Below are 24452 nucleotides of genomic sequence, written 5' to 3'. Positions count from 1 at the left end.
AGATCATACAGTATCTCTATTTTTAATTTTTGGGGCACCTCCATACTGTTTTCCACAGTGGTTACATTCCCACCAGTAGTGCACAAGGGTTCCACTTTCTCCAGCACTTGTTATTTCTTACCTTTTTGAAACTAGCCATTCTGTCTGGTGTGAGGTAATATCTCATTGTGGTTTTTCAGTGTACTCTCAATACATTTTATTGCCCAAACAACTTCCAGGTGAGTTCATTTTGGATGAAAGTACTAATTCCTCTTATCTTGTTCATTTAGAATATAAAAATTATGCCAGGAATAATAATAATGAGTTCTATACAATTAGAAAATAAATTGTAATGAAGTATAATATAAGGGTGCCTATACTGTTTATCTATTTCCTTGACTTTGTCTTGTGCTCATGGAATAGTATTTTGACAAAATCTGTTGAGTGTGTGGTGAGTGTGTATGTTAATATTCCTTAAAGGCAGAGATCAGGGGTGCCTGAGTGGCTCAGTCGTTAAGCATCTGCCTTGGGCTCAGGACGTGATCCCAGAGTCCTGGGATCGAGCCCCACATCAGGCTCCTCCGCTGGGAGCCTGCTTCTTCCTCTCCCACTCCCCCTGTTTGTGTTCCCTCTCTTGCTGGCTGTCTCTCTCTCTGTCAAATAAATAAAATCTTTAAAAATAAAAAAATAAAATAAAGGCAGAGATCATTTATTTATTCTTTATCACTTGTCACTTTCAGCATTTCAAGGTGTTAAATTCACAGAAATACTCCATAAATACTTACTGCCTAATTGATGGAAATGTCTGGAAAGGCTCAGAGATTATATCTGTTGATATCAAGCTTTAATACTTTTTCTGTCTGGTATAAATCCTTTTATCTGGTTTGCAAGTGTTCACACAGTTTTTAAATTGATGACAGTTTTATTGTCATTATAACTTTTAGGTGAACTGAGTTTTTTAATCTTAATGTTACTGCTAATTATTTCAGACATTATCGAGCTAGAAATTAGGTTAATATTAAGTGTTTTAAAGATTTATTTACTTATGCAGTTTTTATTTTGGTATGTAAGAATAAATGTCTGAATGTTAGGGATGGTAACAAATTTAATACTTAAGAGATCTAATCATGATGTTTTCTAAAGCAAGAAAGAAACCATCCATCCATTCCTCTTGCTACAAATACTCAAATTACTTATCAATTTAAATAGTTGGCTTAGCTCTATTTCTGAAGGTAATTCTTACTGGTTTGTTAATGGCTTCCTTCAATAGCTTTGCAGCTTCTTCCCAGTTATTTTGTTTGTTTTCTTCACAAATATTTAAAGGGGATCTTCCCTGTTGGTCTGTTATGTGCTAGAAATTTTGGGGAAAAAAATGAAGAACATAAGTATTACAAATATATGGCATTGTAAGTGAAAATGTCATTCAATCAAAATTTCATAAAAAATAGACTTTTGTCAAGTATTAAATATTAACCATACTTAGCATATACCATACTTAAACATGAATTCATAAAGATGAAAGACTCAAAGCACTAGTCAATGTGATTATTGTTTTTTAAAAGTTCTGATTATAAGATCCAACAAAGGTTTTATTTAAAGTGATTATTTCCCCTTTCAAAATACTTATTAATACAAATTCTAGAAAAATGGGTAGAAAATCTTCTTCCTTCTTAAAGATATTTTTTGAGGAAATACAATATAACACAAAAAGAGGTTAAATTTTATGTATATGCAGGAGATGGATGATGGTGATGATCACACAACAATGTGAATGTAGTTAATGCCACTGAACTGTACACCTAAAAATGGTTAAAATGGTAAATTTTATGTGAGGTATATTTTATCACAATAAAAACAAGTATAAAAGCAAAGTTTATACATAAATATTACTTATACTATATAGACAGTAAAATTTATTTTTTAGTTGGCTTCTCAAGTATACAACTGAACATTTTAATGTCATTACTTGTTATTCATTGCTTGAACATTAAAAAAAAATAACCCTGGAAAATAACTTACTCTGTCAACTTCTGGATGGTTTAGGAGAATCTGTACTATTTCAGCATGTCCTCCTCCAGCAGCAAAATGAAGAGGAGAACTAAGCTGTCCATTTAAAAGATTTGGATTGCACTTCCCTTTTTCTAACAAAATGCGAGTGGCCTCAACTTTTCCATACCTGTAAAAAAAGATGAAACTTACCCAAAAAAGTCATATGACATGTTTTAAAAATTCAAATTTTAGATGATATCTCAAAGAAATATAAGATTTTTTTTTTTTTTTTTGGTAAGGCATTGACATAAATATTTTCAGTGCCTAGGGATTTCTTATGAATTCTTCCGGTTTAATTCAACTGTTTCTGTTTCTGATCAAGTGGGAGGAAATATAACCTTAAATACAAGATAGATCAGATGACAAAGAACTACCCCACGCAAAGTACAAAAATTATAAATTAGGGAGATACAATTTTTCGTCAAAAATAGGTTCAGAATCAGAAACTTCATAATGCTTTCACTTGGGCCTATGATCTACAAACAGGCCCAAAGACAGAATAGGATATGTTGCTGCTGTGTCGGGCAGTTGTATAAGATACATGGTCTCTGCTCTAATAAAGGCTTACAATGTAATAAGAGAGGTAAAACAAAAACATGGGATAAGTTACATTATGCTGTAAAATTTAAGTAACAGTTTAGGGTAACAATCAACATAATAGGCGCTACGTATTTGTCAAGTCAAAACAGTATATAATTAATGCTTTAAAAAATGTCAGAAAAGATAGGACTTTAGTCTAAGACTCCCTAAAATGTTTTGATAGAACAATCTGAAGTAGACTTTAAGTAGGAAGGAACCAAAGAGATGTTGAAGAAAGGTGAAAATATTTTAGGTAGGGGGGAAAGGAGTAAGCAAAGCAAGGACCCCAAAGAGTACAAAGCATGCGTCAGACATAGTTGAGTCCACCATTTCATCAGAGCCAAAGACTTAAGTAAGGCTGCAATCTGAAGCAATGGTGGAAAAGCAGTTCATTGTTTGTGAATAAATGGGTGGGATGGGAGAAAGGGGAAAGGAAATTTGCTTTCAGATATGGTACATTTGAGGGGAAAATAACACATCTTTAGAAGTGATCTGATTTGCCATCGACTTTCCTTTCTTCCCCTCTACATACCCTTCTTATACCGTGAACCTGCCACTTGTATGCTACCCTTTCCTCATCATTTGATTTTTTGCTCACATTCTTTGCTATTCCTGAGATGTCCTGTTCTCCCTACCTCATTTGTTTAGATTAAATTCTGTTATTTCTCTGAAACAGTTTAAAATCTACCTCTTCTATAGTTCCACTACATGTAGCATTATCTTGCTTCTTTTATGGGACTTATCTACTTTCACCCCTATTTGTATCTCTTCTCCAATGCATATCTTCTCTAATAGCCTGGAAATTCCTTGAGGGTAAGTAGTACGCTGTCTCTGCATTCTCTAAACTGCCTTATAGACAAAAAGAGAGTGATTAAACTGTTCATTTGAAAATGCAGGCTTAGTACTCGGGAGGAAGGCAAAGGCTTGGAGTATCTACCTGAGAATATGCAAATTCATCTAACTGAAAAGAATTACTGTTAAGGCTGGGAGAATTTAGGGCACCTGGGTGGCTCAATCTGTTAAGCGTCTGCCTTCGCTCAGGTCATGATCCCAGCGTCCTGGGATGGAGTCCCGAATCAGGCTCGCTGCTCAGCCAGGAGCCTGTTTCTCCCTCTGCCTGCCGTTCCCCCTGCCTGCCACTCCCCCTGCTCACTGGCTTGCTCAATCTCTCTCTGACGAATAAATAAATAAAATCTTAAAAAAAAAGAAAAAAAGGCTGGGAGAATATGAAAAATGAAAAATGAGTATCTTAGAACAATGAAATACATCTTGAAAAACAATCAGGACAGGTAAAGATACTTCTCAGCAATTCAAATAATAAAAATAATATAAATGTACATTTTGTGTGATGCTTTGAAGTTTTCAAGGTACTTTTTTTAAGATTTTATTTATTTATTTGACAGAGAGAGACAGCCAGCGAGAGAGGGAACACAAGCAGGGGGAGTGGGAGAGGAAGAAGCAGGCTCCCAGCGGAGGAGCCTGACATGGGGCTCGATCCCAGAACGCCGGGATCACGCCCTGAGCCAAAGGCAGACACTTAACCGCTGTGCCACCCAGGCGCCCCTCAAGGTACTTTCTTATATAATTACTTAATATAATCTTCAGAACAACCTATAAGGCATGCAGAAGTATTTTTATGACACAGTTAAGAAAAATGAAGCTTGAACCAGGTAAGTAACTTGCCAAAGGTCCCATGGTTACTAGTTACTAGCCAATGTTAGAATCCAGGTTTCTCAATCTTAGTATAGCAGTTTCCATACCACAACACATGCTTAGGTCACAGAATGGAAGCCAGTATTTCAATAATAATGATAATGTAACAGTAATATCTTGCATTCATACTGACCTTTATTACAGCTCCATTATGCCCCTTCAACTCCAATTTGTTCTTAGAATGAAGGGGTGGTCAACAGTATTAATGCCGTAGAGCGGGGAAAGAGATTAAAAACTCAGGAAAGTTCAAGAAGGTTCATGAAGAGTGAAAAAGAGACAGTAGTGAGTATAGCCCGCTCACCTTTGAAGTCTGGCTGTGAAAGGAAGGAAAGAAACAGGACAGTGGCCAGAAGAAGCAGCAGGGTCAAATTTATGTTCTTTTCAAGAGGAAGAGAACCATGTATGCTTGAAGGCAAGAGAAAAGAAAGTGCAGAGGAGAGAGTGAATTTATGGTAAACAAGGATTTTTACTTGCATACCCCATGATACAAGAGAGAGATGAGAACAAAACGACAGAGAAGGACATTTCCGATGGCTTCAATTTTCTTTGAAAATAGGAGGTAAAACTATCCGATGAGAGTAGAGAAAGGAAGTAGTGGGAGTTTAAGTGCTTAAGAGTAGAAAGGTTCAGAATAGCTCACAGGGGAGGACTAAAAGGCTGACATGATGAATGAAACAAAGAGGAAAGATGGCTAAGCTACAGTGAAGATGGGATAATTTGAAGGGATTCAAATCATCATAGTTCTAAAACACTCTCTAACAATAACGTGAAGCCTAAAAATAGGATCAGAGACACAAGACACTGATTTGAGAAAGGTCACAGAATATGTGATGTCAGTGAAATATTTACTGAGTGGCTGGTAAGTTGCCCATATGGGGAGAAAGCCAACTTATATAGTTTTGGAAAATGGTGATTCTAGTAAAGGATAGTTTTCAGGTATGTGGCCACCAATATGAGAATTTTAAAAGCTTGCAGTAATGTTAGGAGTGGTTGGTCCTCAAAGAGTGATCTGGGAAGCCCTAAGAATCCCTGAAGTCTTTTCAGGGTATCCTCTAGATCAAACATATTTTCATAATAATATTAAGATGTTATTTATCCTTTAAACTCTTTTTTGATTCTAAGTGTACAGTGGGGTTTTCTAGAAGCCATGTGCCGTATAATATTGCAACAAATTAAAGGCAGAATCAGATGTGAGAATCCAGCTATCTTCTAAAGCTAGAGAACAGAGATTTGCAAGAATGTAAAACAATACTATTCTTGTTAATTTTTTTTATTTCAGAAAATATGGTATTTTTCATAGAATTGTTATTTATGTTACTATGTTTATTGTTATTTTTTAATGAATTAATATTTAAAATGTTTTTTGGGCATAATTTCTAACATGTTAAATGACATTAGATATAATTTACATAAACAAAATTCTTTGGGATCCTGTAACTTTTAAGAGTGAAAGGCAGTCCTGACAACAAAAAGTGGGAGAACCACCAATCTAATAAAACCCTCACTTTATTTTTTTTTTATTATTTTTTTTAATGATTTTTTATTATATTATGTTAGTCACCATACAGTACATCCCTGGTTTCCGATGTAAGGCTCGATGATTCATTAGTTGTGTATAACACCCAGTGTACCATGCAATACGTGCCCTCCTTACTACCCATCACCAGCCTATCCCATTCCCCCACCCCCCTCCCCTCTGAGGCCCTCAGTTTGTTTCTCAGAGTCCATAGTCTCTCATGTTTCATTCCCCCTTCTGATTACCCCCTTTCTTTTTTTTTTTTTTTTTTTAAAGATTTTATTTATTTTACGTGACAGAGAGACAGCCAGCGAGAAAGGGAACACAGCAGGGGGAGTGGGAGAGGAAGAAGCAGGCTCACAGCGGAGGAGCCTGATGTGGGACTCGATCCCGGCACGCCGGGGTCACGCCCTGAGCCGAAGGCAGATGCTTTAACGACTGCGCTACCCAGGCGCCCCTACCCCCCTTTCTTTATCCCTTTCTTCCCCTACCGATCATCCTAGTTCTTATGTTCCATAGATGAGAGAAATCATATGATAGTTGTCTTTCTCTGCTTGACTTATTTCACTTAGCATTATCTCCTCCAGTGCCGTCCACGTTGTAGCAAATGTTGAGAACTCATTCTTTCTGATAGCTGAGTAATATTCCATTGTATATATGGACCACACTTCTTAATCCAGTCATCTGTTGAAGGGCATCTCGGCTCCTTCCACGATTTAGCTATTGTGGACATTGCTGCTATGAACATTGGGGTGCATATGGCCCTTCTCTTCACTACGTCTGTATCTTTGGGGTAAACACCCAGTAGTGCAATGGCTGGATCATAGGGTAGCTCAAGTTTTAACTTTTTAAGGGACCTCCACACTGTTTTCCAGAGTGGCTGTACCAACTTGCATTCCCACCAACAATGTAGGAGGGATCCCCTTTCTCCACATCCTCTACAACAATTGTTGTCTCTTGCCTTGTCTATTTTTGCCATTCTAACTGGCGCAAGGTGGTATCTCAGTGTGAAAACCCTCACTTTAAAGATGAGAAAACAGACCAAGAGAGGTAAAACATCTTGTCTAAGCTTATTAAGATAGTCTCCAAATCTCAGTCTCTTAATGAGATGGCCTACTATTCCCCTCCTTGATCCTTATACCAATTAGTGAATAAAGGTACATTTCCAAGATAAAGTAAGTTAAGTTCTTACTAAATGGTTATATTGGTCTTCATTCAAATTCACATTAATCAAATGATCCATCTCATTAAAAGTATTGCAAGGTGATCCATATTACTCCTGGTACATTAAACTTAGTTATTTCCAACTGACAGAATTAATTTTGTCAAAGGGTAAAACACTTTTCCTTGGTATACTGTAGTAGTAAGATTTTCTAATTAAAAATACTATGGATTATGAATTTCAGATTTAGACATAAAAGTCTTTAAATTTTTACAATACTTTAATAATAACAGTCAACATTTATTGAGTGCTTATTATGTGCTAGGTATCCTCAAAGCATTTATTTGCCTTTTCTCCTTTAATCTTAAGAAAAGTACTATTATTAAGTCCATCTCATAGATGAAGACAGAGGTCCTTAGAGACATTAAATAACTTGCCAAAGGTCATACTTTTAGGAAATGAGAGTTATTAGGACTGAAACCTAAGGACATTTCAAAGAACATTAAATACCATACTTCTGTTTTTACATACTATGTACTTAAAAATACTACCATTCTTAAAAAATGTTACCATTCTTTTATTAGAAAAGAAAATAACCCATGCCACAAAAAAAGGACAATATTAACCAAATATAAATTTGAGATTCCTAAACTAAAATTCTCTGCTTCTGTCTTCCCAATTCCAGAATGTACTTTTTGTTTAGCTCCAGGTAAGGTATGTGATTTCTTTCAGTACTGCTGCTGCTACCATTATTTACTAGTAATCTGAAGAAACAACTACAAGTTCAGTTTAAAAAGATTTAGGGTAACTCCAAATATGAGTAGAAAATTCCATGTTAACGGGAAAACAATTAAGAACACACTTACAGAATAAAGGAGCCTATTTTTAAGGAAACAGGAAAAAATTAAAAGCATATTTCTTGAATACAAGAGCATATATTTCTTGAATAAAGGAGCATATTTTTAGGGAAACAGCATATTTTTAAGGGAGAAAAGATGGATAGTAAAAGCAACTATATTTAGCTACAGGATCACAAATTTTGGAATCAGTGAAATTAAAAGAATTTTGAGCTGGAAAGAACTCTAGCAATGATCTAATTGACGCCTTTACATATGGGTAAATAAACTGAGATACAGAGATGTGAAGTATCTTGCTAAATGTTGCTCAGCTAAGAATTAGTGGACATTTAACAAGCAGTGAATAATGTAGGCACTTCTTAAGCTAGCCAAGGACGATCAGTTTAAACAATAAGTCAAAAGCAACTTTCTCATAAGAAATAATGGTAAATAACTTCATTACATCCCTTCTAGAGGATAAACTATAGCTGACAGTTAACTACCGCTACGAACACAAATGCAAGAACTCAGCTCAGCTGAGGGGAAGAGTTACTATTACGTAGGAAGAGTAGGAGAGCAAGAGCTACGATGGGCAACTAGTGGAAACAGCTAACCCCAGTCTTGTGAGCTAATCCCTCTCCTCTTAAAAAAGAAAAAAAATAATAAAGAATGAGATTCATTCTAATGAAGGCTTTGGGGAGTTTCTTGATGCCACAGCTTCCCACAGAACTTAATGGATACTTTTCTAACATGATCGATGTCAAATCATAAGTAGTTACCTCATGTAAATTTTATAGTAAGGGTAAACAGACTTAATGTAACTCCAATACAAAACAATAGAAATTACAAGGGTGAATAAGGGACCTAGGGATGTATAATGACACTTGCTAGTCATCAGCTATTATACAGGATGACTTGGTAATGCCTAAAACACCAATGATACTTTTCCCATGGGGCAGACCTTGTAATTCTGAACAGTGGTACATATAAACAGTAATCAAAGATCTAAATAGGAAGCCCGTAAAGCAAAATATGGTAGAGAAAAAGTGGCTGGAATGACAACAGTTCTGAAAAGAAGCACTAACATTTATAACTAAAGATTCATTCCTTATAAGAAAAAAAAAGTAATCCATTTACCAGCATGCATAATGAATGGGTGCCCAGTGGTCACTATCTAATTGGTTGACTGAAAATCTTTCATTGAGAAGGCGGTTTAGTAATTCTGAATCTCCTTCACAGGCACTTCGATGGAGAGGAAAGTCATCTACCCACTGTCGTTCCCTGATCATTAAAAACAGATAAATTTTTTTTTAAAGCACTGTTGAAATTCAGATTGTTTCAAAACAAACATATCTATGAAAGCCATATGTCACTTAGCAGCTGCAAACTAAATCTTTTATGCAATGGTTACACTGCATACTAATTACATATATCATTTTAAACAATATTTTAACATTATAATGTAAGTTTTAAAAAAGCAATGTGGAGTAAAGCCAAAACAGTACTTGTCTTCTGTGACACTGCTCATGCTTCTCTGCCATTTTTCCTGTTTGGGAATTTGGATTTTTGAGTAGTCTGGAGCTCCTAGACCAAAGTATGGATTTATTACCACTTTATCTACCTAAAAAGGGAAAACAGAAAAAACAAAATCCCCATAAGAGCTTTAGATACTTGACTTCAATAGATATAAATACAACTAAATACAACTAATTAAATACAACTAACTAGCTGTCATCTTAACATTTACAATTAGTAATAGGTACATTTACTTTAGAAAAAAATTATATTTCAGGTAAAATGTCTTTTGAAATCAGAGCCAAAATTCACTCAACTCTTACCCGGTTTGTATACTGAAGATCTGATCCAAACAGAGGGTTGTAAATACAAGCATCTGCCTTCTCTAGGGCTAACATTTTACTCTTTATTTCTAGTGCACTGTAGCCCATATGTAGTGAGTTTTCTGTCTGACCTGATTCAGTAGCATATGCAGGGTTTATGACATTAGTTTTTATCCGCTCAAGAGGAGAAGGTCGGAATAAAGCTGGAATAAAGTGAGATTGTGCATGACGTTCATCCAACCACCTGGCAAAATAGAAAGAAGAAGTCACAGAAGTATTTGTTCAAAAACGAAGACGAAAAAAGTAGACCATCAAACTCTGAGATGTGATACGTTCTAATATTACATTCAGATTTTTAAATTTTTAACTAGTGTTCATTAAGTACTTCATTTACTAATAATAAAAGTTTTGTTAATAGACACAGCAAACTATTTTTAAAAAATGCATATACCATTATAATAAAAACCCTTTCAAAAAACATGAAGTACTTTTAAAATCAGAACCGCTGAGATGGGCAGGACATTAGCTCTGTAGTTACAGAAGGACAAAGGCATGACAGGCTTGTTCACTGCTAAGAGTAACTCAATACTAAATCTATCAGAACAACTTGAGGAGCCATTTGACCCAGAATCAGGGAAAACAAAGAGAAATTTAGTAATTAGCTTATTTTTTTTAAAGATTTTATTTATTTGAGAGAGAATGAGAGAGAGAGAGAGAGAGCACGAGAGGGGGTAGGGTCAGAGGGAGAAGCAGAGGCCCTGCTGAGCAGTGAGGCCAATGGGGGCCTCAATCCTGGGACTCCAGGTTCATGACCTGAGCTGAAGGCAGTCGCTTAACCAAATGAGCCACCCAGGCAACACAGTCATTCACTTATTTAACTATTTTTTAAAATTAACATATGATGTATTATTTGTTTCTGGGGTACAGGTCTGTGATTCATCAGTCTTATATAATATCCAGTGCTCATTACAATACATACTCTCCCCAATGTCCATCACCCAGTTGCCCCATCTCCCTCACCTCCCTCCCCTCCAGCAACCCTCAGTTTGTTTCCTAAGATTAACTATTTTTAAAGACATAATTAGTTCTATTAAAATAGTGGAGGAAGGATGGAAATAAGGGAACTAGTGCAGAATAGGAGGGGATATAAAGGCAGTGGTAACTCAATTTGAAAATTAAAAAAACAACAACAACAAAAAAAACTAAATCTAGTTTTGTAACAAGGAATCTTAATTCTTAATCCAGGACGGTCTTTGTCATTTTTGAAAAAAGTTTAGTTGTTGCAAGCAAACCAGGACAATTTTGTCTTTGGGGCTTTCCATTTTTATATTGTACTTCAAAAACTTAACGTGTGTTACATATGTATATTATTAATTTTATTATTTTCTTCTGTTCTATCAGAGCTAATTTCTACTATGAACCTGTATTGGATTTATTAAAAACATATTTTTAGTGGCATTTCTTACTTATCCAAAGCTATTAACATCCTTGCTGTAAGTGTAGCAAAATGAGTGCTGGATTCACTACAGACTCGCATAATATCTTGTAAGCAGTAAAAAATTGGGCATCCTGGAGTATATGTATATTTAGTATTATCTGAAAAAGAAAATGAAAAATGCCATCATATAAAAGGTTTACAACTGCATGTTTTTCATTTAAAATTCTATAGTATATTTTAAAAAGTAGTTAAGTGTAACTTGAATTGTCTTAGATTTGGATATAGAAGACCTTGATTAAACTGATGACCAGTTCTGTGACCTTATCCATTTGGAATTAGAAGACCTATATTTTGGAGGATTGCAGAAATTGTTTCCTCTTTCTCTTCTTCAACAATACTGTAAAACTCTGATAATAAGATTTCCAACACCACTTAAAATATTGTACTTTTTAGCCTAAGTATGGCTGGGGAAAAATATATATATATCTGGAATGCTAGAGCTGGCTAATAAAATACATATAAGTACTGTGTCAGCAGCATGCTGATGGCATATCCAGACTGGGTCACTAATTTATCATCAGTATTATTACTGCCTTATAGTCAGTACTCTAAAGTTTCCAAAGTGGTTTTCACATCTAAATCCTCATTGAATTCTTCCAGCACAATGAACCTAGTAGAAGCAGATACCTATCTTACAAATAGAGCTGAGGCTTACAGGTGATTTGCCGAAAGGCACAAAATTAGTAGGCTGCAAGGTCTGCACTGAAATTTAGTATTTTTCAATTATTCCAGGATGTTAAAGGCTCAAATTAAATTTTGACATCGGATCTGAATTCTTTAAATATTACCAAGGCTGTTAGGCAGAGTATTTTAGAACTATTATTAACATTTTCTCGTGCCAAATACCAGATAGGTCCTGATCATAGTCTGTTAATGTTCCAAAGTACTGAAACATCTATTTCTAGTCATATCCTTCAAAAAATCCCTTATTATAACCTGAAAATTTTTAATTTCAACTATGCTTCCCTCCTCACTTCTTTATTCTACTTTTAAAACCAGAAACAAAAACATTACTGTTTAGTCCAGAAGGCTGAATATTACACTGAAATCAAATACCTTTTTTTAAGTAATAAATTTCCTCATCTTAACTACTAACTGAAAAATAAGTATTTTAAAACAGTATTATAGTAGTAAGTATGAATGCAAGTTACTAAATTCCTCAGTAGACTTTAACTTAGCATCTAAATTAGATAAAGATTCATAAAACTTAGACTCTTTACCTTTGACAACTGATGGAACAATAAATAATGCTGCTTCTCTTCCCATCTTCTCCCCATCCAGAGGAAATTTCTTCATTAGTACCACTCGCTTTCCTAACCATTTTTAAAAATCAGTAAAGATAAAAATAATGAATGAGCTTTTAAATTTTATAAATTACCTTGAGAATTAGAAAAAAAATTATTTTAATCCCAGTGCAGTTAACATACAATGTTGTTATTAGTTTCAGGTGTACAATATAGCAATTCAGCAGTTCCATATATTACTCAGTGCTCATCAAGATAAGTACACTCTTAACCCCTTCACCTATTTCGCCCATCCCACCCCCCACCTCCCCTTGTAACCATTGGTTTGTTCTCTATTGTTAAGAGTGTTTTTTGGTTTGCCCCCCCCCTTTTTTTTGGAGAACTAGAAAAATTTTTAAAAGGCAGCATTAAGAGGAGTTAAAATATATAAACAACCAATTTTATTATATGCCCTAATAAAAACTGTTCATTCTGAGATTAATGCAAATCATTCTGTAGACAATGAACCAGTAGATTTATGATCCTGGTCTTGACTCACTAGAAGAGAAGCTTGCTCACTTGCTTGCTTTCTTTTTTCTTTCTTTCTCTCTTTCTTTCAAAGATTTTATTTATTTATTTGAGACAGAGAGTGAGAGCACTCGAGCACAAGGGGGGAGGGGCAGAGGAAGAGGGAGAAGCAGACTCCCCGCTGAGCAGGGAGCCTGATTTGGGGCTGGATCCCACAACCCTGAGATCATGACCTAAGCCAAAATCAAGAACTGGATGCTCAGCCGACTGAGCCACCCAGGTGCCCCATATGTTGCAAAGTCTTAAAGTTTAGTAGCTCTTCATTTAACATTCAACTTCTACCCTCAATTTCAGTTTTTTTTTTTTTTAAGATTTTATTTATTTGAGAGAGCATGAGAGAGAGAGCATCCAAGCCCATCCAAGCAGGGGGGTGGGGCAAAGGGAGAGGGAGAAGTTGGCTCCCCACTGAGCAGGGAGACTGACAGGGGGCTCAATCCCAGAACTTTGGGACCATGACCTGAGCCAAAGGCAGATGCTTAACCAACTGGGCCACCTCGGTACCCCTTCAATTTCAGTTTTTGTTAAAATCTGATTGGGCTACGAACTACTGTTCTGAATTGTAACCTCCACTCTTAGTCTGTTTTTCCTGATTTGGCCGCAAGGGGGCTATAAATAAAAACCATCAAGTCATGCACTTGAAAACCTCTCATCTAGACACTTTTGCCACGATTTTCGTCAACCCTTCCAATCTTCCCACTCCAAGATATAGAACCTTGTTCCTGACCCAAGTAGGAATGCCTGGCTGGATGCCTTCTATGGACAGGTAGATAATATAAGAGTTCAAGCAGCTTCACTTATGTACAAAATAATAGTCAATATTTGTGATTATCAAGGCCATTATTATTACAGCCCCCAAACAATTATTTTACAAATTGGACATTTGTAGAAAATATAAGTGTTAGATACAGAATAACATCTCATTTCAGAGGCAATTTCTTTTGTCTAACCCGAGGCTTTGTCCCACTTAATGTTTTCTGCCTTGCTGCATCCCTAAACCCAGTTCTGACCCACTGTTTAACTGCCTACTTTGTAAATTATAGATGTAATGAGATCTTTTGTGGGGGGGAAAATAAAAGCACTGACTACAAGCTGGGAAATGAGGGTTCTTGTCCTAACTCCTCTACTAATGGAAATATGATTTTAGCTGATAACAACCTATATGTGCATTTCCACTTACAGATGTGAAAATGACCATATACCAACTCACAGGACCAATTTCAGAATTTCATTAATAGGTAAGTGTGGTGGCGCTTTACAAACGATACAATGCCACTGCACAAAAAGGTAAGGTATAACCACTGCTATTATAAAGTCATTTGTGATTTTCATGTGATGCTTATATAAGGAATCCTATTACTCTATGAAATATTTCATACTTAGGAAAACCCAAGAAATAGGATAGTCAGGATCTGGTATAGCTTATTAATATAATTAGTTTGGTTAATTTCTTTTATTAAAAGCTGCCAGAAAATCTTCTAAGAGTACTACCCCTTTCTCTGGGCCAGAGGACATTTTTATTAACACTGACACCACTGCCATCCCCCTTCTGGGTGAATGGACCAAGTGACAGAGTTTGGCTAATTCATAGCAAATTATGACTGGTCTGTCTTAGCTCAAATATGTGATTTGGATATATGTCTCAGGAATTTGATCTCAGGATATATGCTGACTACTATAACAATTTAGCAATAGTAAAACAAGTCTAGATGAAAATTTATCAGAGAAGGCCCAGACTGAGGTAGAAAAGACCGACAAATTTGTGGCATCCAAAAAGAGCCATTTACATGCCTGGATCACCCATAAAGATAGTCCCCTTTTTAGCTATAGATCATTTTATTAAAAAGTCAATCTGATAATTAGGAAAAGGAGATTCTCTTTGTGGGACTCGGAATTTATACCAAAGATCTGTAAATTTATGCAGTAACTTATTTTAATCTTGAGTTATAATGCTAGAGCTCCAACCATTCGGGCCCTATTGGGGAGGGTTACCTATTGGAAAGGTAAAAAATGGTGAATGATACCTCCAAAAATTATGAATCAGAGGCTAACAGTTTAGCTATCTCTACGTAACAAATACCCAAAATAATAACTCGAATCACAGGATTCAGCCCTATCTCTGCAACAAAGACTTTTTACTAAAACAGATGAATTAGACAATCTGTAGAAAGATTAACAACAAAAAAAAACAATAAGTTTTAAAAACCCAAAAAGTAGGCATAGAGAGGTATGTCTTACCTTATGAACAACTGTTTTCAATAGCTATGTGACTGAAATTAGCTTTAGCTTCTTAATAATAATGCCTGAATCTTGGATATAGTTTATAATTTCTCTAACTTTTAACTGCTACCCACTTCTTATGAGGCTACAGCCTGAGAAAATTATCATTAATTTTTAAACAGTTTCCTAGGCTATATATTACCTAATATTTTAAATGCGGCCTCAACCTTTCAAGGTTAATGCTTCAGTAATTCAGTTTGGCTCTTTGAAAAGGGTCTTCTTCCTGTGACTAAACAGGAAGAAACCTCTGCTACCTTGCAACTTATAGGATTTTAATCCATGAATCTTAACTTTCACTTAGTTACGGAGCAAGGTTTTTAGTTTCCCCTGTCCTGAAGTAGAGAAATAAAAATAGTAGTTCAAAGATACTTAACTAGAGAACTATACCTCTAGCAAAAGCGATTTATATTTTCTCTTTGTTTTCAAGCCATTCTTTGGTTTCCTATCTCTACTGAACAAATCATTAACACTGCAATTTTTTTAACTATTTTTCATCTTAAAAAAACATTACAGTCAAGTTCTTTCTTTTTCTTTTTTTTTTTTTTTTAAGATTTTATTTATTTATTTGACAGAGATAGAGACAGCCAGCGAGAGAGAGAACACAAGCAGGGGAAGTGGGAGAGGAAGAAGCAGGCTCACAGCAGAGGAGCCTGATGTGGGGCTCGATCCCATAACGCCGGGATCACGCCCTGAGCCAAAGGAAGACGCTTAACCGCTGTGCCACCCAGGCGCCCCCTTTTTTTTTTTTTTAAGATTTTATTTGAGAGAGAGAGAGAACGAGCTGGGGTAGGGGGTGCAGGCAGAGGACGAGGGACAAGGAGGCTCCCTGCTGAGTAGGGAGCCCAATGTGGGACCGGATCCCAGGACCCCAGATCATGACCTGAGCCAAAGGCAGACACTTAACTGACTGAGCCACCGAGGCCCCCCGTAGTCAAGTTATTTCTTGAAGGGCTTTGCTACACCTTAAAAGAAGTTTTCTGAGTCTTTTTCAAGTTTTTTTCTTTTGAAGATTTTACTTATTTATTTGAGAGTGAGAGAGAGAGAGTGCATGCCCGTGAAAGTGGGGTGTGGGGGGGGAGGGAGAGGCAGAGAATCTCAAGTAGACTCCTTGCTAAGTGTGGAGCAGGAGGCAGTTGGATCTCACAACCCCAAGATCATGACCTGAGCCAAAACCAAGAGGTGGATACTTAACCGACTTAGCCACCCAGGCACCCCTCAGGTTTTTTTTTTTTTAAATGGAAGGGAACATAAAAAGAAGTTGAACCCCCCTTTCTTTTTTTTAAAGATTTTATTCTTAAGTAATGTTAAACCCAACATGGGACTTGAATTCACAACTCCATGATTAAAAGTCGCACACTCTAACGACTGAGGTAGCCACGCAACCCAAAAGAAACTGATCTTAATATATTTTTAAAAATATCTTTCTCTACAAGCACTTAAAGCAAACTCTATTTAAAAAAAAAAAAAAGGTTTCCTACCTCTAATACCCTGGTTTGCAGGAGAAATTGGTTTGGTGGTTTCTACTACATAATCCAATATGCCTTGTGTTACTTCACTGTTGCCTTGAAGTTTAGTTTCCAACAAAACTTTCTTTCTCTTTTTTTTCTGTCCTTCGATAGGAACTTCATGCAACAAAATCTTAGATGAGAAAAATTTAAAGAAAGAAGGTTTAAAATAAAGTTTACTTGCCCTAGAATATAATAAGCCAGAAGTCTTTCTTAACTCCAGCCTCATATTAGAATATCCTGGGAAGCTTTTAGAACAACAGCAATGTCTAGCTTCATCTTAGACCTGTTAAATCAGAATGTCTGGGAAGTGTGGCCCCAGTACTGGAAGTTTTAATGATGATTAAATGGTGCAGCCAGGATTGAGAACTAGTAAACCAGAGCACTGCTGAAGCAGCAGCCTCCTGAGAGCCTCTGCAATATCCTTTAATAGGTTTCAGATAACTAACCTTAAAAAAGCAATTTGAGCAAAGTGTTAGAGAAATTAGTTGGAGTTAGGTTAGAAGTATTCTATGATGCTTGGAATCTGTTGCATAGAAAAGATAATTCTGTTTTAGGGTTTTTTTGGGGGGGTTTTGGCTTCAATCATGTTTACTAATATATTTAATAAAATTGAGGACTACAGAGAAGTAACTTAATTGCTTAAAACTTTAATTAAAGGTACAAAGATATTTTAAAATGAACTGTTAAAAAGAGTTCTTTAGGGAAATAACCAAGAACAATATTTACATTGGAATTTGGAATGAGCGGACTTCTGCAAATTTTCTTTAATTTTTGAGAGCCATTTCATAAATTGTACTAAAACTAAATCTATACGTTGTAAGGAAGACTCAAAGGACTACTTTTAATATCTAATAATTTATACCTATCAATCAATAGAAAAATGGTCAAAAGGCATGCAACAGACAAAAAGACAGTGATGGGCAGAGATCTAGGAGCATCAATTCTACCTTTTCAAGATCTAGGTTGTCAACAAGAATTTAGAAGATATGATAAGACTTTATGTAAATGAAAATGGCATTCAATGGTAGCAAATCAAATGTTAGTAAGTTGTTCTCACTTCGTATGACTTAGCTCTGTATTCCCGAGAATTGAGACTGGCAGTATTCTTTGGACGAATAACAGCAACATACGCATCTTCTATGTTTTCTGAATTTCCCATTGCTTTACCAAACAAACACAGAAATCCCTTGAAATATTAAAAGACATATAATCAACATAATCACTTCAAAAAACAATTTTTAAAATAACATGTTTGTTTTTCTATCTTGGAATATATGTACTACCTAAAAGGCAAGCCAGAGATGACTGTATTTTAATCCTGAACTATTCAAAACCTTAGCTTTATAATTTTCAGATTTCCTCTTGGTCCTTTTTTCCTTTTCTGTGAAAGGTAAAAAAACTTTATTGGAGATACATACTTTTGTATGTTAACAGCATAAGAATCTGCCTTTTGGACCTAAAAAAAAAGTGATATGATTATAAAATGTCTTCCAAATACTAAGCAAATAATGACCTGAAATAGTGATTTGGAATACTACACACTTATTTTCCATAAATAACACAAGTAAATGTCATATTGTTAATAGTCTGGAAGCGGGAAATAGGCAGCTGCCATTGACATTCTTTCCAAAATCTTTAGAAAGAACTTTGATATTTGACATTTGGATAAGCTAAAGTATACCTTATAACTTTCCTTGGAGACACCTATCACAGAGTCAAAAACATGTGGTCGGTGGATAAAATCTTTCTGATGTTGACTTACGAATATTTCCCATTTCCATTATCAATTCCCTAGATAATTCCAACATTTTCTCCCTAATATATATTTTACACACACACACACACACACACACACACACTTTTCCCCCCAAACTAATTTTAAGTATCCATTGAGGAATTTCCAACAAGCATTTGTATTTCAAGCACTACCTTCCTTGTTTAAAAAAAAGACACTGTATTGTGAATACACCGTATAACAAATGTAGCACAATTAAACAAACCTTTTTTTCTATTAAGCACCTAAAAGAGAAATCAAGTAATCCTTAGTTTTCTAAACACAATTTAAAGCAATCAATTCCTGTGCTATCAACTTATATTTAAAAAATAATCTGGGAAAATGCTTTATTAATTTTAACTCATCATTTCTCTGGAATATTTAGTACTCCACAGTACACTCAGCTTTTAAAAGATAAACAAATATGATTAATAGAAAAAGGCATAATCGTGAGGATTATGGTATTTTGCTTTTATACCATTTAATGTAAACATATCCCTGAAAGATTCTAACAATTGATTTTCAAGAAATATTCCTACTTGAATATTTGAAATATACATATTCCATGTAACATGAAAGAAGAAAACAAAGGCTTAAGTTAGGAGAAGAATAAAAGTTACTAATATATCAAGGCAAAACTGCTAAAGCAGAAACACATGCAGAGGGACTAGAAAAGAATAACAAGCTAAAAATAATAGAGAAAGGTAGTACTAAAGTTAGCAATATGTTTAGACTGAATTTTAGATAAAGTTTCAAATGACTAAGTGTAGGAAATAGGTGACATTTTGTTATGGCTCATTCTGTTCTGAAAAATGCTTAGGTATACATGATAATGTTCCAAGCAATGAGGCCTTAAAATATGCAGAAGTGGTTCTCAATTGGGGTACCCTACCTGGGATCATTTGAAACTATGTAGGGACATTTCTGGTTATCACTATGACTGGGAAAGAGGAGGAGTGCAAATGTCATTTAGTCCCCATGGGGCAGGCTTGTTAACATTTCTTTGCTATACCAGACAGTCCTGTTTAACAAAACATAAATTGTATCTTCAATAAAATCATTTGCTATATTGAGTACTGACGAACAAACTAAAGCCTTTTACACCAGAAAAAAAGAGAAGATTCAGTATGTGAATATGGGTATTGTAAATTTAACAAGCAGAAGTCAAAGCTGACAAGAGGATTTACCAGTTTGCAAAGTACATGCCAATAGAAATTACCAGCAATGATCAGAAAGTGTATTTTCATAAATAAAAACAAAGAAATAGGACATTATCTTAGGTCTCTGTAAAATGTTCGTGAGACAGAAAATGACCCACCTTCTTCCACCCTTAAGCAATGGTTCTCAATCTTTTAAACCCATGTCAACTTTAAATAACCAAACCAAGCCAAACCCACAAAACCTTTCTGTCCACATAGTTGAAAATCATTGATAAAGCATATTTTATTCCCTCCAGCCAAAGTGATTTTATCAAGTTGTCCTTAAGTTTTTATTGCTTTTGTTTTCTGAATATAACATTTAATGTTTTTAAAATAATGTGAATAGCTAACACCTACAGCGCTTATTATGTGCTATACACTATGCTAAGTGCTTTATATATATTAATTCATTTTATTCCCCTTAAACCTAATGAAGGTAGATATTATCATCCATATTTTATAGAAGAAAAAAAAAGCTGAGGTGAAATAGCTAAGTTACTTGATCCTTCCACATTCTCCTAGAACAATTCACTATTGTAAAACATTATAACATTAAGAAGAAGAAATGGAGACTAAATGTCAGTAAGAATTCCTCTACAGGGATTTGCTGACCATAAAAATATCATCCTTTTGCTACAAAGAGAGGAGGACATATTAATAAAGTAGAATAGGAGAGAGCCATCCGTGCTACTTTTAAGTCAGCTTGCTTTCTCCTTGTCCCCTCCAATTCTATTAATCATCACTCACCAGGGTCAACAAGTGTCACTGATAATTTTCAAAGACTTTCTTTCTGTTAAGTGACATTCTGTTCTGTAATTTAAGATATTTAATAATCTTCAAATTGTTTTTGAAGGCAATTACACTGAATTCGGCTAATAGAGAAGGAACTAAGTAATAACTGGCATTGGGAACCAAATGAAATCCCACAGTGAACACCCAGGTTATTTAAGGTTATCTGGAGGATCATGATTTCATACTTAGGGTATCTGAATATGCTCTGTATCAGCTGCTGCTGTAGTTCTGCAACCCAATTCTAAGGGAACCAACTAATACAGTAGCATGGGGTTAAGAGGCAAAGATCATGGAGCGAATTGTTTTTATATTGTTAAAAAAAACATACTTGTATTTTTGGCATTTCCCCCAAATAAGATGAGGCCATCAAAGCAGTTAAGAGACTGTAGATGCAGAGATAAAGACGCATTTGCAAACAAACTGAAAGCACACAAGCTCTCCAAGAGAGTGAGAAGGGAATGGGAGTGAGATTCCGAGGCCAGCTACATCAAAGATTTCTTTTGAAGATAAAAAACACCACCAATAAAAAGCAAAGAAAGCCAAAAGCCTCAAAAGATGGAAAGAAGTGTAGAGGCGAGTTGAGCTGGAATGACAAGTTGTGAATAGCTTTCCCTGAAATGACAAAAATAAATAATCTGCCTAAGTTTTTCCTCTGTCACCACCCATCAACGTCCACTACCAGGAAAAGACGTGCATGCCTCTTTGCTCAAAGAGCTGCCACCCCAAGAGTTGCTTTGGCTTCTTTGTTACTACTTGTAAGAAATAAATTCCTTGCCTGGAGAAACTAGATGTGGAGATACTTCAGCCTCCCACCTCTGTTTTCTCTCGCTGGAGTCTGGTTCTCGCTCCTCCTCGTCTCACCCGTGAGGGCGGCGGAGCACCTTCGGGGCCGCTACATTCAACTCACGGGGTGGGACAGTCACCTGCGGGGCGGGGTGCCGTCACCGCTTTCTCATTCCTCCTTCCCTTCTGTTTCCCAGCAGCCAGGCCTAACTTCCTGTAACAGGAAAACCCTTGGTGGCCACCAGAAGCCGCCAGACGTGTTCGGCCGCGCTTCTCAAAACGCGCCTCAAGAGCCCGGTCTCTGGACTCAGAGAAACTCTTGCCGACTAGTTCTTTATCGTCCTACCCTCTCCTCGCTCCTCAGCACGATATCACCCTCTCCCAAAATTCGGGGTCTCCAGGTCTTCCAAGGCCTTTGCTTTCCATCCCGCCGCTACCGGGGCGAGGAAATCACTTCCGGGTTTACACCCTTTGCAGCGTCGCGGTTGGCGGCGGAAGAGCTTCCGGGTCGACGGACGAGCTGCTGCCGTTCCTGCTGCTTCCCGCTGGGGCTGCGGGCTGGGCTGTCAGGGGTTGGTGGCGGCGGCTCGAGGACAGGGGTAGCACCGGCCAGCACGCCAGCGGCTGAGCCGGCGGCGGGGGAGGGGAGGAGGACGGCCCGGGCTGCGTGCGCGCGCGCAAGGCTTGAGCATGAGCCGGACTTGACCGCGAGGCGGAGGCAAAAGCCACCGCCCCCTCTTCCCCTCCCTTGAGTGAGGCGGCGCGGCGGCCAGAGAGGGATGGGGGGCGCCCGCCCAGTCTGAACCTCGTCGCGGGCGCCTCCGTCTCACGCAAGTGTTCCTCGTGGGCCTCTAGTGCGCACCCTCAACCCCAGCAGCCTCTGCCCAGCCGGCGCACCCGGGCGGGCGAGGAGGGGGCGCCCGCCTGGGTGGGTGGGGCGGGGAGGGTACCTGAGGTCACCTGCTCAGCGCGAGAGGCAGAGGCGGCCACGGCGGTGGCAGAACTGCATAGCTGCGGGGTCCACCCGACCCTTACCCTCAGCCTGGGAAGTAACCGTAAGTCTCATCTTCACCGTACGAGTGTGTATGAGGCTATCTCAACCCTTTTTTGGGCTCCGAGTTCAGCGCTGCCTAGTTCACGCCCTCACGGGTCTCCCACTAGTGTGTCTCCTTCCTCTTGTGGAGAATTGTACCCCTCTCTATCCCTATCCTTGAACAGGCAACACCCTCTGTCGGTCCTGTGGGGCTTTTCTCCCAGCGAATTTGCAGGTCTCAGTGGCGCGTCCCATCCTCCCCAACCAGATGCATCTCCTTGTCCCTCTGTCCTCAAAGATGTGTCCTCCCTCTCTTTCTGTCTATATCCCAGACCTCGCAACCTCCTCCGCCCATTTTTTGAGACGTGGAAAGCCACGGGTTCGGCGGATCTCGTGGGCTAGAGGGTCTTGAACGGATGGATGAAAGTGCTCTGCATCGTTGTAATGGGTGGGGATAGGTGCAGATAGCTCTGATGGACCTTTATTTTTGCAGCGTCTGCCACCAAAACAAAAGAATGGGTCGCTCCCTGGACCTTCATTCCAATTCCTTCTTAACTGTGTATAAGCTCTTTAATGTACATTGCTGTTTGAGTTGCAGGAAATTGGAACTAGAGCTGTAATTAAGCGTCTCCTGAAGAGGTTTTAAGAATTAGTCTCACAAGCTATTCATACGGAATTGGCATATTAAATAATCTTGTATTGGAATGAAGACCCATTCCAGAATAGATTTGCTAGTAGCTAAGAAATGAATGTAAAAACAAAGGCCTAATAGTTCCGTTGTTTTTCTGTCTTTAGATTTTTAGTGTTTTGGATTTACATTTAGTTCTTAGTTTACGAATGTGTGTGTGTATGATGTGGAAAATTTTGTATTGGAAGGTTTTGAATTGTTAGTGGTTTAAAAACTCTAAAGTGATTTTTAAAGATCATGTCAGATTGTATTTGGTAAGATATTGTCATTAATTTCAGAGAGACGTTTTTTACTGATTTAGATCAGCCACCTACAGATGTTACACACTTGTGCCTATGACCTTACTGCTTCTTAGTTTAAAAAAAGAAATTAACTGTGAATGTCTTCAATGTGTATTTCCAGATTTCAGGCTAGGCATTTTTTCTTTTTGAATTTAGTTTGCTATTTAAACTGCCACTACAGAACTTTCCAGAAATTAGATTAAAAAATAATTCTAATGCTGTCAGTGACTGAACAATAGCTCTTAATATGCCTTCATGCTGATGACACTTTCCAGGGCACTATAGGAAGTAAATAATAATTTAAGAATAATTTTGGTCTGCATATTGCAGTTCTTTGCTACTATTCTGTAAACTGTTCTGTGATGTAAACTGGTAGCCTTGGTTTATTTTTTTTCTGAAAACATAGTCATTGTGTTAAGAAAGGTAGATGTGTTTAATGATTTTTATGGTTGTTTTCAAAACCTTTTAGCACTTGATTTGGAGCTGTTACTTGATTTGTAACTTTATTGTTCACAGATTTTAGTTTGAAGTAGGCTCAGGAGGTGTAGCTCCAACTGTCTGTCTGGAAGTATACTTTATTGGCTTGTTTCAGAAGCCAAGTGCTGTACAGAGTTGAGTGTATTATTACAGGTGTGGTTTTGCTTTTCAGAAAATTGATGAGTTTCCAAATGTGAGTGAGGTAATTGGCCATAACTTGGTAGAGTCTTTTGTTGTTGTTGTTGTTGTTGTTGTTGTTGTTGAAGTCTATTGATCCCTGTTGTCTTTAGAAGTAGTGTGGGGAAAATAGCACTGTATTTTCATATTACACTTTTTCCCTTGCCAACTGCACTGGGAATTTTGAATTTTCAATATGAAAATGTTCCAAAACCATGCAGATTATGCCATAAGGATGAGTTCTAACAGGTGGCTGCTGAGACAAAAGTTTTTTTAGTTACTCTTTTGTACTCCTATAGCACTGCCCACTTTTGAGAGAGCTGATTTTCTTTCTTTCCTCTTTCTTTTCTGGAGTGTGCAGTTGAACTTGTGAAAGTGAAATCTGTGTATTTACAATGTACTTGTAAGTGAAAGTTCAAGCCAATTTTCATATATAAATAGATGGAAGAACTTGAATTAAGCTCATCTGAGTCTCTTTGAAT

The 24452-nt window shown here is 37.0% G+C and overlaps 2 protein-coding genes across 10 annotated transcripts in view; one reads left to right on the top strand and one right to left on the bottom strand.

The window, feature by feature from the left end:
* The window catches only part of KRIT1 (KRIT1 ankyrin repeat containing), a 39986-nt gene extending 18512 nt beyond the window's left edge, over positions 1-21474 (bottom strand). Inside the window, exons 1-11 of one of the 6 annotated variants that reach the window (XM_045793279.2) lie at positions 21345-21448; positions 18185-18222; positions 17824-17952; positions 16737-16896; positions 12391-12483; positions 11139-11268; positions 9673-9916; positions 9340-9455; positions 8972-9115; positions 1999-2155; positions 1223-1330 (exon numbers count right to left, since the gene is read on the bottom strand). In XM_045793279.2, the coding sequence (XP_045649235.1) occupies positions 1223-1330; positions 1999-2155; positions 8972-9115; positions 9340-9455; positions 9673-9916; positions 11139-11268; positions 12391-12483; positions 16737-16896; positions 17824-17925 (1254 nt within the window). In that variant the 5' untranslated portion in view covers positions 17926-17952; positions 18185-18222; positions 21345-21448. The other 5 variants (XM_045793277.2, XM_045793278.2, XM_045793276.2 and 2 more) reach the window with 5 other exon arrangements.
* Positions 14174-24452, top strand: part of ANKIB1 (ankyrin repeat and IBR domain containing 1) — a 165207-nt gene continuing 154928 nt past the window's right edge. The window contains exon 1 of one of the 4 annotated variants that reach the window (XM_045793271.2): positions 14174-14216. The gene's annotated coding sequence lies outside the window, so the exon portion shown is untranslated. Of the gene's footprint in view, positions 14217-21888; positions 22370-24452 lie in introns of those variants that run through there. The other 3 variants (XM_045793272.2, XM_045793270.2, XM_045793273.2) reach the window with 3 other exon arrangements.

This window comes from Ursus americanus, chromosome 3, assembly GCF_024610735.1.
Source record: "Ursus americanus isolate L20-20 chromosome 3, mUrsAme1.1.p, whole genome shotgun sequence".
In the NCBI taxonomy this organism is placed as follows: Eukaryota; Metazoa; Chordata; class Mammalia; order Carnivora; family Ursidae; genus Ursus; species Ursus americanus.
The sequence above is the reverse complement of the archived record's forward strand: the minus strand, read 5'-3'. Positions and strand labels throughout refer to the sequence as shown.